This window comes from Vombatus ursinus, unplaced genomic scaffold (genome assembly GCF_900497805.2).
Source record: "Vombatus ursinus unplaced genomic scaffold, bare-nosed wombat genome assembly UNPS02007612.1, whole genome shotgun sequence".
Taxonomy (NCBI): Eukaryota; Metazoa; Chordata; class Mammalia; order Diprotodontia; family Vombatidae; genus Vombatus; species Vombatus ursinus.
The window spans coordinates 11,167,356-11,181,305 of record NW_020947390.1 but is presented as its reverse complement, the minus strand read 5'-3'; the positions used below and the strand labels follow the sequence as shown (position 1 = coordinate 11,181,305).

The window sequence follows — 13,950 nt, the reverse complement described above, 5'->3', positions numbered from 1 at the left end:
GGAAAAAGAGAAGTAAAGAGTACAGATGACCACTCACAAAAATTAAGTTAATTAACCTGAGAATTCCAAAGGCTCTTTCCTAACACAGCATCACAAAACATACTGTGGGTTAAGCAGTTAAGGCAGGGGGAGACCTCAGACATTGAAAGATTAGGGAGGGGAAGATACCCCAGGGCATCTGGAGCTGGGGAAGACAAAGACCCTAGGACACCAAGAGGCTGCTTCTGAGTAAGCTGCCAACATGGCAAGGAATAGGGTGGGAGGAAGCCAAAGAATCTGGGAAATGGCCCTTTGGATTTTAACTAATTATTCCTGCTTAACTAGATGCTAAGTTCCATGGGTTCTATTGAAAATAATGCTATCTACAACACTGCCAGCATGCTCTAAACTGCTTACTAAATTTTAGTAACATGAGGCAAAGTCTCAGTAACCTTGTCCTAAATTTGTTTCTGTTTACAAAAAAGGGACAAAGTCTGTTCGCTAATTAATTGAAAAGAAATTTTTCTGATTATCTACTAAAGAAGAGTATGAACCAAATTTATCTTGCAGCCTCAGGTACCAGCCCAGTCTTTTCTGAAGCAATTTGCAAATCCCAGGGTTCAACACAGAAAAGTCAAGCTGGACCTACAGGCAATAGAAGTACATGAATATTCCTAAGATGAATTACTCATTTCTAAGTTCAGGCCTTTAGAGGCCTGATCATTGAAAACATTTTCAATCAGCACCTAGCAGTTTACTGAAGGGTAGGCAAGAGACCTAAAAGAGTAATGTCGGGAGAAGAAAAGGCAACAGTGCACTCCTTGGGTTCTCTAAGTGTCTACATGAACCCAAAAACCATAGATATGAACTAAAACAGAAGAACCATATGGAACAAATGAAAAAGTTCCTCCAGGTCAGAATCCTCATGGCCAGGATGCTCTGTGGGGTGCTCAGGGCATAGTCTTAAGACAGTGATTCTCGAAAGTCTTATAGTCATGTACCACCACCTTCAGCAAAATTTCCAGAATTCTAGAAGCTACAGATTTTAAACGACGTTTTAAAATGTTTATTATTAATAGTAACAAATAACACAAAGTACATGTTAAGAATATACAAACATTTTCAGATCAACTTTATTCCAAATTTAAAGAAAATCACAAACAACTTCAACAACTGGGGTGTGAGTGCCATCAAACAGATGTTTTATATAAAGATCAGATTATTAGCTGCATTTTTAACTATCTAATATCTATCTTATAAAAATATATTATAAAAAATCTGAACCCTCTCAAAATGGGTGTTACTTTCTAGTGTATATTCTTTTTTTTCCCCTTTCAGAAAGATCTAATTTTAGAGCAGGAGCTTATATTCAAGAGGACCTTATTTTCTTAACCAATACAATAATTGGTAACAACATTAATTCATCCATTATTTCAACAAATATTTATTAAAATCCAATTATGTTGCACATAATGTAGAAAAAATTAAACAGCCTATCACCAAGAAGCTTACTTTGGTGGAAGGATATGATAGGTCATTTTGTAAAATACTTCACAATATCATTCCCACTGTTTGGGGAAATTATTTCAGCTTGTCATAGTTTCACTTTAAAATTTTCAAAGTTGGCTCTGATTCTTATAATGTAGCCACTGCTCAGATTCTTAAAATCTAGCCAATAGCTCACTAACATTCAGACTCCTTAAGAGTCTGCCCAATAGGAAAGATGTTCCAATACACCTTGTCTTTGGCTGAAAGAAATCTTGGGTCGAATTCTTTCAGGCAGGACCTGCATGTTCTGTTTTGGAGTCCCAGCACCCCTAAACCCCTAAACCTCAACATTTTGGTGACCCATAAGGGGAAACTGCCTAACCCCAAGTTCTTCTCCAGACAAGACTGGAAGGTATGTAAGCCTCCCCCCTCCCTTCTTGCTCCGCAGTTGGGGGTCACTCTCCAAGCACCGAGGCTTGGAGGTGCTTTTCAGGCAGACACTTTCAAGGCTGTCTCGCACTCAGCCTGATACTCTCAGGCTCTCAGTCCAATGGTTCGGTTTGAGGCCAAGAACCTGGGTACACCTTCCACAGCATAGAGGACAAGGATGGACACCCTATCTGGAAGTGTATGCCCAATTCCGTCAATTCTCTCAGTGTGAGGGAATTGGGGAAAACTGCAGGTATTTTTTGGTTCCCTGAGGCTTACTTACTCCCTTCCCTCTACACCCCAGAATCCTCCTTCATGGAGGTTATAGGGAAAAGTTAGAACAGCTAAAAATATCTTGGCAGATTCTGGAGGTTTTGTGATTGATCATTAAGGAGTTTTGAAACTCCTCCTTACAACCCTGGTCACTCCTTTCTCCCACTCCCTTCCCTTGAGTCAAAAGGGTATGTTAACCCCTCTCATAGGAGAAGGGAGTTTCACCCATTCCCCCTCAGTGTTGATTTTGCTCTCCCCCACCTGGGAAAGGAAAGAGGGTGGAAGGGCAGCAGCTACAGTGTGGGCCCCCCTAGCAATGGCTTTGGGTCCTAGGGCAACCTTTGCCTAGAAGCATCACCCAGGTTCAGCACATCCTGCTCAAGGTAAAGAAGCTGACCTCTGAACTTGGGTAAATATGCTCTTTTAAATTTGTAGTTTTAACTTTTAATGATGAGATGTTGATTCTCTGTGTAAAGTAATTTGGAAATGAATTTAACAAAACTGAAGTCACCTGATTGGTAATGGGTTTGTTTCAAGTTTCAAATTGGTGTATCAGTTATGTCAAGCAACTTTTCATAATTTGGTTACCACTAAAATAATTTGGCTATTGTTGGTTATTGTTTTAATGTGTAAACTTGCCAAAAAGTTTGTTTGGGTTACACCTTGCTGAGAATTTGCAAGTGTATAGAAATCTCTAATAACTGGCTTTTTACACCAGGACAAATTTAAGTTTGAGATGTAAATCCTGGAAAAGTTTTTCCTAAATTGTGATTAGTGAAACTTGCTGTTTGAGGTAAAAGCTCACAGGATTTTGTTTTGAGTTGTCTGATGGATCATAATCCATCGATAATCAAAAATCCACCATCTGAAAGAAATGCCACAAGCTACTCAGAGAATGTGATACTGATGGGAAGTCAGCATTGGGAAAAGCTGAGAGAACAATTTTAGCCTCAGTCTAAGATGGGATCCTCCTGGCTCAGTTTCCCCATTATGTTCCTTTGAAAAGGAATGTTATCCACCTGGCTATTTCTAAGCCTGGCTATGAGGTGGATTTGATACTGCATGGTTGGAAAACTGAATTATCTGAATCTAAATAGAGCTAAAGATGTTTTATCCTCTCATATTTGGGCCCCAAATCTAGTCCCTGCTTTAAATCTGGGCCCTGCAGTCTTTTCTGTCAGATTTGTGTCTTCCAGACTACAGGCCATTCACCTACAGTTGGTAGCAAACAGCGGGTACCAGCCAATGTCCCCCCCATTGTTCCCTGGATGCAGCCAGTACAAACTGTTCCAGTCAACCTCCTCTTTGGGACCCCCTCGAGGCAGCAACAGCTGTAGATACTCAAGTGATGAGTATAAAAATTATATTTCATAGTTTGGGCCAGGAGGTTACAAATAGGAGCCCTGTCGAGATTCCTGGGCCTCATAATCAAGCTGGAGCTGACTCCAAGGACAACAGAGAAGAAAGTGGCAAGAAATGAAAAGTGGATTTAACAACATGAATATAATATTGTCATCAAAGGACTCTTAAAGTATATCTAAATTCACAAAGAGACTGTGGTAAAATGAGAGCTAACAAAGAAAAACTTGCATAAATCAATATAAGGCTAGATCATCATAGAACCGCAAAAGGGTTTGCTTTGAGTGTTCCATTAGAAACCAGGTAGTATACTGAAACAAGTGCTGGCGGTATGTCATCTGACCTGGTGCTCCCCAAGCTTCTGTTTTTGATTTCCTGCTCTTCTCATTACACTCTCTCCCATGATCATTCCATTCATTCTTAGAACTTCAACTCTCATCTCTACACAGATGAGTCATAAATCTATAACCCTAGCCCTGATCTATTTCTATCTAAATGGCACCCAGAATTAAATAATTCCAAAACCATACTTATCATCTTTTTTACTATTATATTTTCAGCAATGTTTATCCTCATGATTTCTTTCCTATTTTTTCCCCAATGGTACAACCTTTTACCCAAACACTCAACTTTCACTGTTGCCTTTTTCCTTGTCCTCAGATCTATTTCTTAGATCCTGTCAACTCCTGTCTCAATACTTTTCCCATGCATCTCTTTATCTTTATTCCCAATGCCACCCCTCTAGTACAATTATCACTCACCTGGACTATAACCTCCTAAACATCCCCCTATTCAATATTCTCCTCTCCTTTCCAATCGATCCTCCACAGAACTGACAGATTTGATTTATATAAGAAAAGTAAATGATGTCATTCCTCTACTAAAAGTCTTTTAATAGTCCCGACCTATCAAATAAAATTCTAGCTCCTTGGTCTGGCATCCAAGGCCCTCCACAATCTCGTAGTGAGGATACTTATCATAGACAAGAGATAATAATTATCTTGGGCTTACACTCATAGGATTTATGGATGCTGGATGTTCACTGGAAAAGATGTCAAGAGAGTACGCTCTGTTCAGCACAGAGAATAGAACTAAAAGTAATAGTAAGAGGTTGCAGAGGTGCACGTTTAGGTGTGGTGTCATGAAAAGCTTCCTAAAAATAAGAGACGTCCAAAAGTAGAATGGATTATCTCAAGAGGTATTAATTCTCCCATCACTGGAGGCCTTCATGCAAAGGCTGAATGACCACTCAATAAGGATGCTGTAAAGTACACTGTTGTTCACAGAAGGTTTGGACTAGATGGCTTCTGAGTTCTCTTATACCTATAAGACTCTCTGATATTCTTCCATATAGGTTAGATCCCAAGCAAACTACTCGATGTCCCCAGCACAACCTGTATTACTTACTCTATTCCACTTCAATGCTCTGCTCACATTGTTCCCCCAAAAACGGAAAGCCCCAAGCTTTGCTTCTTAAAATCCTACTTACAGAGTCAACATAAAGGCTATGTCTACGAAGCCTTTATTGGTCTCTCCCTTCCATTCCAATCAGTAATAATCCTTCTCTACTCAGATAACACATTAACATTTGGTTTATACCACTTTTGTGCACTTGCATTGCAGCGGATTTATATGTCATATTTCTTCCTACACCATAGGAACTCCATGAAGGCAGAGACCATGTCTCATTTAAATGTCATATATTCCCAAGTATCTAACACAGTAAGGTACTTAATAATTTCTTAAAATTAAAGGTGAGTACCAGGTTCTTTCATTCACTAGCTGTGTTATCTTGGGCAAGTCAGTGAATCTCTATGACCAAAACTTTTCTCATTAGTAAAATGGTAATGTCTGTACTACCTATTCCACAAGATTGAGAATGAAAACATCCACACAGAATTTTAAAGCACTATATAAAAATGTGAGCTAATCACTATTAGCAAATTCATGGCTAAATTTAATAAATGTTAAAAAACTAACAGGAAAGAAGATCAAAGAAATTAACCTGAAAGAACCATATTCTGTTCTAAAATTCATTGCTATAGACTCAAAGTTGATAAAAGAACAAAAAAAACACCATCAAAAGAAGCTCAGAAAAAAAAAAAAGAACCTCAGACTTTAATTTAGAAGCAACTAAAAAAATTTTTTTAAAACCTGTTTTTCCCTTTTGTTGTTGTTCAGTCATTTCAGTCATGTCCAACTCTTCATGATCCCATTTGGGGTTTTATTGGCAAAGATATTGGAGTGGTTTGCCATTTACTTCTGCAAGTCATTTTACAGATGAGGTAACTGAGGCAAACAGGGTTAAATGACTTGCCCGGGGTCACACAGCTAGTAAGTGTCTGAGGTCAAATCTGAACTCACAAAGAGCAGTTTTCCTGATGCCAGTCCTGGCACTCTATCCACTGTGCCTTCTAGCTGCCCTGTTTTTCCCTTAAACAGTACAAATATATTCTGTACTAAGTGGTGAATGGCCCAAAGCACTATGATTCTAGAATAAGAAGCATTCCTCCAAGTCCAATTTCTAGATCAAGAAAAATGAAATGAAAAGGTTCCTCAACCACTATAGAACACATTAGGTCTCACAGATGATGCTATCAGACTGCTCGACTTTTCAGTTTTTCCTGGAATCGAAAATCTGCCTTTAAAAAAAATTATTCTTTATTTGTCTTCTGATGCCCTAATAAGGACGTAATAAGGTACAGTACAAAGAAAGCTGAATTTGGAATCTGAAGAGAGGGATTAAAATTGCTCCTATATGACTTTGTCCAAGTCACTTAACCTATCTGGGCCTCAGTTTTCTCATCTGCAAAATAAGAGTTGTATCTCAGCACCTAACACATAGCATGGACTTAATAAATGCTTTTTCAAAAATTCATTCATTCACCTATTCCAGCACTAACTCTATGATCCAACTATCTTTTTACCACATATCCACAGAACTTCTACTCCCCTAAAGTATGAGCACAAACATAACCCAAATCCAGATTTCTAATTTGGGGAGTGAAGTTTTTCCTACCTTCATACACACACTTGTGTGTTCACATGGAGAACATGAAGAATTCTATTCAAAGATGCCTTATGAGAAAAGATGCTACTTAAATAACTCTTCATGCAGCTTTATATTGAATGGTTTTCCCTAAACCTGGATGATTTTTATTACTATACTAGACCTTGCCCTTCTAACAAAAATAAGAAAAACAAAACCAGAAAAACTGTATTTCCAAAGATAAGGAAGAGAAGATGGGGACTGGCTCTGTGCAAGGAACTCCTAGGTGAAGAAACTTCTATCAACAAAGGCTGACACTTCTCTGTACCTTATAACCAAAGAATTGCTTAAAGCATGGACAGGTTAATAGGCAGTTGTGTCAGAAGCAGAACTTGCCACAGTGATACTCTGAGAAAACAATCTTAAGAGAGATTATAAAACTACCTAGTTGAGAGAAAAATATATGGACCCTGAGTCAATCACATTATAGACTTAATAGAAATTACTTACCTATATTTTGCCTTTTCGTGGACCCAAACATATTCAGGGTCCTTCAAGCTCAGACGTGCAAGGTCCTTCACAGACTTAGTCTGTGTCGCTGAGAAAAGCAAAGTCTGACGTTTTTTGGGAAGGTTTTCTATAATAGCATTCATTGTGTCAGCAAAGCCCATGTCCAGGATTCGGTCAGCTTCATCAAGTACTAAAAGGATAAAATGAAAGATATCACCCAAGCAGAAAAGGAACACAAAATTTCTAATTTGACTTTTTGAAATTTTTTAATTACCTGATTAATTTCTTGTATTATTTTGGTCAGAATCTACAAATAAATGGGTTCATTTCACATAACTAAAACCAAGTATACTGTTCAAGATGGAAGTCCTAATGACTCTGAGTTTTGTACACATTAAAGTTTTATTTTAATTCAACAAACATAAACATCTCTACCCTTACAAATCTATAAAGATTTGCAGAATCTAGTTCCTTAGACTCACCCAACATTTGGAGATTGGTTGCACGAAAATATGTTGTCTCATCCATGTGTTGAAGCAGCCGTCCCGGTGTGCAAATAAGTATATTTATTTGGTTGATCCTCTCAGATTCATGTTTCAGATCCTGAAAATAGTTATTTCTTTAAGTTACACATATAATTCACTCCAAGGTGTCTTGTGTTCCATGACTACAACAGCAGCTAACAAATGGCATTTGATCATCACAATCTGGATGCTGTAAAAACAAACACATAATTTCTCCTCTCTTTTCTTTCTGTACCATTCCAGAATTAAATAAACAGAACCAGGAAGACAAACTATATGATAACAATTACTTGTAAAGACAAAAAACTTAAGAACTCTGATCAAAGCAGTGATCAACCATGATTCTAGGGAACAGAGAAGTGACAGACTCAAGACACAGAAAGAGACGTATTATTAGACATGATAAATATGAGAATTAGCTCTGCTTGACTATGTATATTTATAACAAGGATTTTGCTTTTGGTTGTTTGTTGGTTTTGGGGTTTTTTGGGTTTTTTTTGCAATGGCGGTGGGAGGGAAATAAACAAATGCTTATTAACTGGAAAAAAAATCTTATTCTATTTCTGCAGTATTCTCACATGCCTTGTTTGAATAAGCACTAAGCCTCTTAATGGATACCTAGAGTAGTGATGTCAAACTCTAACAGAAATAGATCTCTATGGGCAGCATATTAACTTATAAAACCACAACTTAATATTATCTATGTTGTCTTATATTTTTATTTATTTTGTTAATCATTTCCCAATTACATTTTAATCTGCTTCAGGCTACACTGCATTGTACTCCAAAGTTTCGCAGACAGCTTGAATTTGACACCTCTGACCTAGGGAATACAAGATCTAGCTGTGGTTTTAACTAGATCCAAATTTTAGAAGATCAAGCAGATGTTCAAAGTCTTGCCCCCCTGTTGTGTCTGTTGGAAGAGGCTAAAAACATGAATTACAACTACTCTCCTGGTGACCATTGAGGGAGTTCTTAACCATCACTACACTTGTGTGAACTTTTTGTGAACACTTTTGTGAAAAGGAGATTTGGAGTTTCAAACCTTAGAAATTATGCCCCTTCCAAAGCATAAGTCACTTTCAATGTGTGATTCTTTTTTTTTTTTTAAAGACAATTGGGGTTAAGTGACTTGCCCAGGGTCACACAGCTAGTAAGTGTCAAGTGTTTGGTCTGATGCTGCATTTGAACTCAGGTCCTCTTGACTTCAGGACTGCTGCTCTATCCACTGCACCACCTAGCTGCCCCTATCAATGTTTGATTGTGATGAGGAGAAAAAGAACAACAATTTCTAAATGAGTGCCTTTATATGTCTTTTGCATATACACAACCCACAAAAATAAAAGACTATACCACACACTTACTTATTACAGAGCATAAGTAAATTCACAACAAGCACACACAAAAAAACCTAGTAAAGTGAACAGGCACTAGAGGAGAAAACCAAAAATTCTGCAAATCTCTTCACTTCCTTAAATTTGAGCAATAAACAAATTCTCTTCCCTTGGACTTTTTTTGTTTCACACATTAGCTTTGTGACACCGTCCAAAAAAAAAAAGTTTCCTTTTGCATTTCCCAACAGATTTTTGAAATATTCAAGAAAAGGTGGCTAGAATAGTAATGACATTATTATACTAATACTGTACTTCCCTTCATGTATGAAGATGACAATAATGACCCACCATTTAATGAAGTACATGTTTAGAATAATTTTCCAGCAACAAGAATGAATCTGCATTTTTGCCAGGTTCCCCATATTCCCAGCGGCACACATTTCTGAGACTCCTATCATCTCTAACCATGGAAAAGAGCAAAGCTAACTGGCCCGCCTGAGGATCAAATTCATGATTGTGACCTCATTAGCACATACTATAGCCAACTAAGCTAACTAGTCAGAAGATCAATATGTGAAAAATATATAAGGACCAAGACCTACAACTTAAGCACATTTACAAAAGCCTCATTAATTCTCATTTTATTGATCTTTTTCTGTCCCTGCCCCCTAAAATTCTAATTAGCACATAATCAAGCTATCCTCACATATAGGGGAAATAAATAAGGGGCAAGAAGTATAAAAAGACAGACCTTTCCACCAATGATGAGACCAGCTGAAAAGTCATGGTTCTTGCCTACTTTTCGCAACACCTCAAAGGTCTGATATGCCAACTCTCTGGTAGGTGATATTATCAAAACACCGAGGCCATCTGTTGATGTCCACTGTAGACGATATAATGTCTCCAGAACCTAAAAGCAACCAGTAAACTTAAATTTTAAAGTAAGGAAAATTTCAACAAATAGGAAAAAATATGTACATCAACACTAAATGTCCCAAAATACACCACAATATGACTTACACAAGAGGTATAACATGCAGCTGGCAATACTACTCAATGTGGCTTAACCAGATCAAATGTAATTAGAAAATATTTAACAAAACAAATAAACCACAATAAAACACCGATAACATTACATTTGAAAACTAAGTCCATATGTAGCCCACAGGGATCCTTATGTACAGATTGGTAATCCCTGTTTTGATTAACTATATTTCACGATAAATTACAAATACATATTACTTAAATATAAAAAGTTACAACATAAAAATGGGGAAATTTTCACAACCACAAGGGGAAAATCCCAACAAAAGAGGTGATTACAAAAGGGAAAAAAGGTCATTTCAATTATATAAAATTTAAAAGGTCTTGAACAAAACCAATACTGTTAGAATACAAAAAAAAACTGTCATACAGGAAGTCATCACATCTAATATCTTTGACAAAAGCCTGATATCAGATATGCAGAAAATTGACACAAATATATTAATAATAAGAGTCATAGCTCAACAGATAAATGGTCATGGAGAGAAAAAGAAATTTATGAGAAAAAAATGCAAACTTCCAACAACCATGTAAAAGTATTCCAATAATATAATAAACAATAAATAACAATAAAATAAATAGAACAACAATAAAAGAAAATGTAAATCAAGAATATTCCTCTTCACCTCACACCCAGAAAAGAGACAAAGTTGACAGAAGTTGGAAAAAGTCATGTTAAAGAGGTTGTGGTAAAATAGGAAAACTACTACAAGAGCTGGTTGAGGTATGAAAACTGGTCAAACAGTTCTAAAAATGCAATAGGAATTATGTTAGAAAAGTGTAACTCAACTATTAATACTTTATGACCTAGAAATAATAATAATTTTTCTTCTTCCTCTTCTTCTTCTTCTTCTTCTACTTCTACTACTACTACTACTACTACTCTACCACGCATTTAAAATGAAGGAAAAAGGTTCAAATATTCATAGAAGTACCTTTTCGTGTTAAGAAAACCTAGAAACAAAATGATCTTTAAAAGGGTAATGAATGAACAAACTATGGCATACAACATGGAATAAAGGGTTATTACAATCAAGAATATGAGTAATTCCATTGGAAGATATATAAATTGATGAAGAACAAAGTAAGCACAATCTGGTAACACGTAGCTGGTTGCACAGTGAACAGAGTGCTGGACCTGGAGTCAGGAAGACATGAGCTCAAATCTTGCTTCAGAAACTTACTAGATACAGGTTTCTGAGAAAGTCATTTAATCTCTTTCTGCCTCAGTTCCCTCATCTGTAAAACAGGGATAACAATAGGACCTTCACAATTACAAATAAAAGAAGCTCCCAGGGTTGTTTTTAGGACAAAATTAGAGATTTGTAAATTGTTTAAAGTCCTACATAAATGCTAGCTATTATTATTATACATGCTGACTGCAATACCAGCCCCCCACAAAAAAAAAACACTAAAAAGCCACTGAACTCATTATTTTCAAAGAACAATGTGGAATCCAGAAAACAGATGATAAAACACACTTCACTTTCTTCACTTAAAGAAGAGTGCAGACCACAGGTGAGGAACTTTGCTAAGTCTACATATCTAGGCTTTAATTTGGTCCCTCTTCTCTTTTCTATTATATTTCTCGGGAATTTCATCACCTTCCACAAGTTAAATTATGATCTCTATTCACATGATTCCTAGACCTATATATCCAGCCCTAAATATGAGCTCCTGATCTTCAGTCCTGCACCAACTACCTATTGGTCAAATTAAAATTTCAAAAAGTAAACTAAAAAGGTTGATGCTTTGCTCACCAATGAACAAAAGATGAAAAGCATTTAAAAAAAAAACACATTTCATTTGACTCAATTTCTAATGAGATCTCAGCTCAAATATTGCCTCAGCCTAATATAAAGAGAAATTCTAAAGAGAATCTCAAAACAAGACACGGAAAAAGTCTCAATGAGAATTTAGGGTTGGAGAATTAATCTCTGAAGCAACTTTAAAGAATCATGTCAATTTTTACTTCTACAAAAACGAAATCTGAATTTTTCTCCCCTATGAAAAATCAACTTGATCACAAGACCATCAATTTAGAACAAAAGGGAACATAGAAGCCATTGAATCCAATCCCTTCATTGTACAAATGAGGGAAATGAGGCAGGAAGAGAGTAAATGAATTCTCCAGGGTCAGAGATAGTCAGTGTCTGAGGTAGGATTTGAACTCGGGTCTTCCTGACTTCCAAGCCCAAAACTCTATCTATTATGCCACAAGAATCACTATACATTGATATTCACTGCAATACATATATAAGAATATGCAGTCTAAGATTTTTTTTTCTTAAAAATACATAGAGCTCTCTGTCTGGCCACAAACTGAGGCAATATAAACAAACGTTCTGAAAGCAAGCTAAAAAACTTAACGGTACTGAAAAACCACCAGTTGGGGGAGAAGAAAATTCAAGAAGCTCACTGGGACCTTTTATTTATATCCTTGGCATCACCTTAGAGGCCATCAAAAAATTTTCGAAAACATTAAAAAATTTTCAAGAAACCTGCCTGTAGTCAACCAAAAGTCATAATTTCCCTCTAAACTATAATGAAGGCCTAATGACATATGCCTCCCAACTTCTTCCAAACTTCCAAATGACTCAAAATGGAAGACAAGGGAAGGGATGAGGAAGGAGGTATATTCCTCAAATAAACATACCACCTCCTAAAGAATTACAAATAAACAGAAGTTCATAGAAATGATTTTTTAAAAAAAGCTCATCAACTGATTCTACCTCACTTGTCAAACAACACACAATTCTGGTCCATAACCCCAGTAATCATAACAAAAAATACTTACAGGGACAAGAAAAGCCAAAGTTTTGCCTGATCCTGTCTTTGCGGCTCCAAGCACATCTTTACCCTGCAAAGCCAGGCCAATGGTCTGCCTCTGTATCTCAGTCACCATCCGATACTGTGCTTCCTGCAACCCTGAAATGTTACAGAAAAAAAGTGTTGACATGGTAAAAATCAAACTGTTACAACTTAGAAAAGCACCAACAGCTTTTCTGGAATAAAATGCTGTTAGATTTTGATTACGCAAAGGCTCCTCCTCCTGGCTTTTTACTCCTTCATTGCCTTTCAGTCCCTGCACAAAAAGGATTCTTCACCTTTTTTGTGTCATGGACTCTCCTGGCAATCTGGTGAAGCCCTTGTCAGAATATTTTTAAATGCATATAATAAAATACTTAAGATTACAAAGAAAGCCAAGGATATACAAATTGTTATCAAAATATTTTTTAAAAAAAACAGTTCACTCACCCCCATATTAAAAACCCCCTGCTCTAGGAGGAATAAAGAGAAGAAAGAATTAAAATTAAGATCAGTTAATTTTAATTTCTCATTGGCAGTTGCTCAAAGTAGAGAGAGTATGATAAAATGTGAAAATTATTGGTAGCAATGAGATTTTAGGATTATATTAATCCCACTGCTCCCTCTGGCCCACGAACAAATGTAATAATAATAATGACAACAACAACAATAACAATAGATAGCTACAGACATACAGATAACATTTACAAACACTTTAAGGTTTGCAAAGTACATTACATGGTAACTCATTCGATCCTCACAACAACCCTGTAAGGAAGGTGTAACTCTTATCTTCATTTTATAGATGAGAAAACTAAGGCACATAGAGGTAAAGTGACTTGTCCAAGGTCACATAGCTAATAAGTATCTGTGGCAAAATTTGAATTCAGATCTTTCTGACTCCAGGTCCAGCAATCTACCCGCTGAACAATCCAGTTAAACATTAAAGAATTCCTTCAATCTGCCCAACCTCCATCAACATACCTACCTTTCAATGTTTTTCTGGACAAGGGGAAATCAGAAAATCGCATAATTTCATTTACATTTATCTAGAAGAAAAAAAAATTTGTATATATCAACATGAAAAAAATTAACATAAAAGAAGAAAAACATTAACATTACCCAGTCCTCTCTACTCCCACCCCCTACCATCACCACCACCCCCTACCATCACCACCAAGGACTTCAAAATTGATGCTGGTGAACCTTCTAG

The 13,950-nt window shown here is 36.6% G+C and overlaps 1 protein-coding gene across 1 annotated transcript in view; it reads right to left on the bottom strand.

The window, feature by feature from the left end:
- Nucleotides 1-13,950, bottom strand: part of DDX10 (DEAD-box helicase 10) — a 308,073-nt gene that overhangs the window by 278,202 nt on the left and 15,921 nt on the right. The window contains exons 2-6 of the mRNA XM_027849599.1: nucleotides 13,726-13,786; nucleotides 12,727-12,857; nucleotides 9,637-9,795; nucleotides 7,510-7,630; nucleotides 7,028-7,217 (exon numbers count right to left, since the gene is read on the bottom strand). Of these exons, the coding sequence (XP_027705400.1) occupies nucleotides 7,028-7,217; nucleotides 7,510-7,630; nucleotides 9,637-9,795; nucleotides 12,727-12,857; nucleotides 13,726-13,786 (662 nt within the window). The remainder of the gene's footprint in view (nucleotides 1-7,027; nucleotides 7,218-7,509; nucleotides 7,631-9,636; nucleotides 9,796-12,726; nucleotides 12,858-13,725; nucleotides 13,787-13,950) is intronic.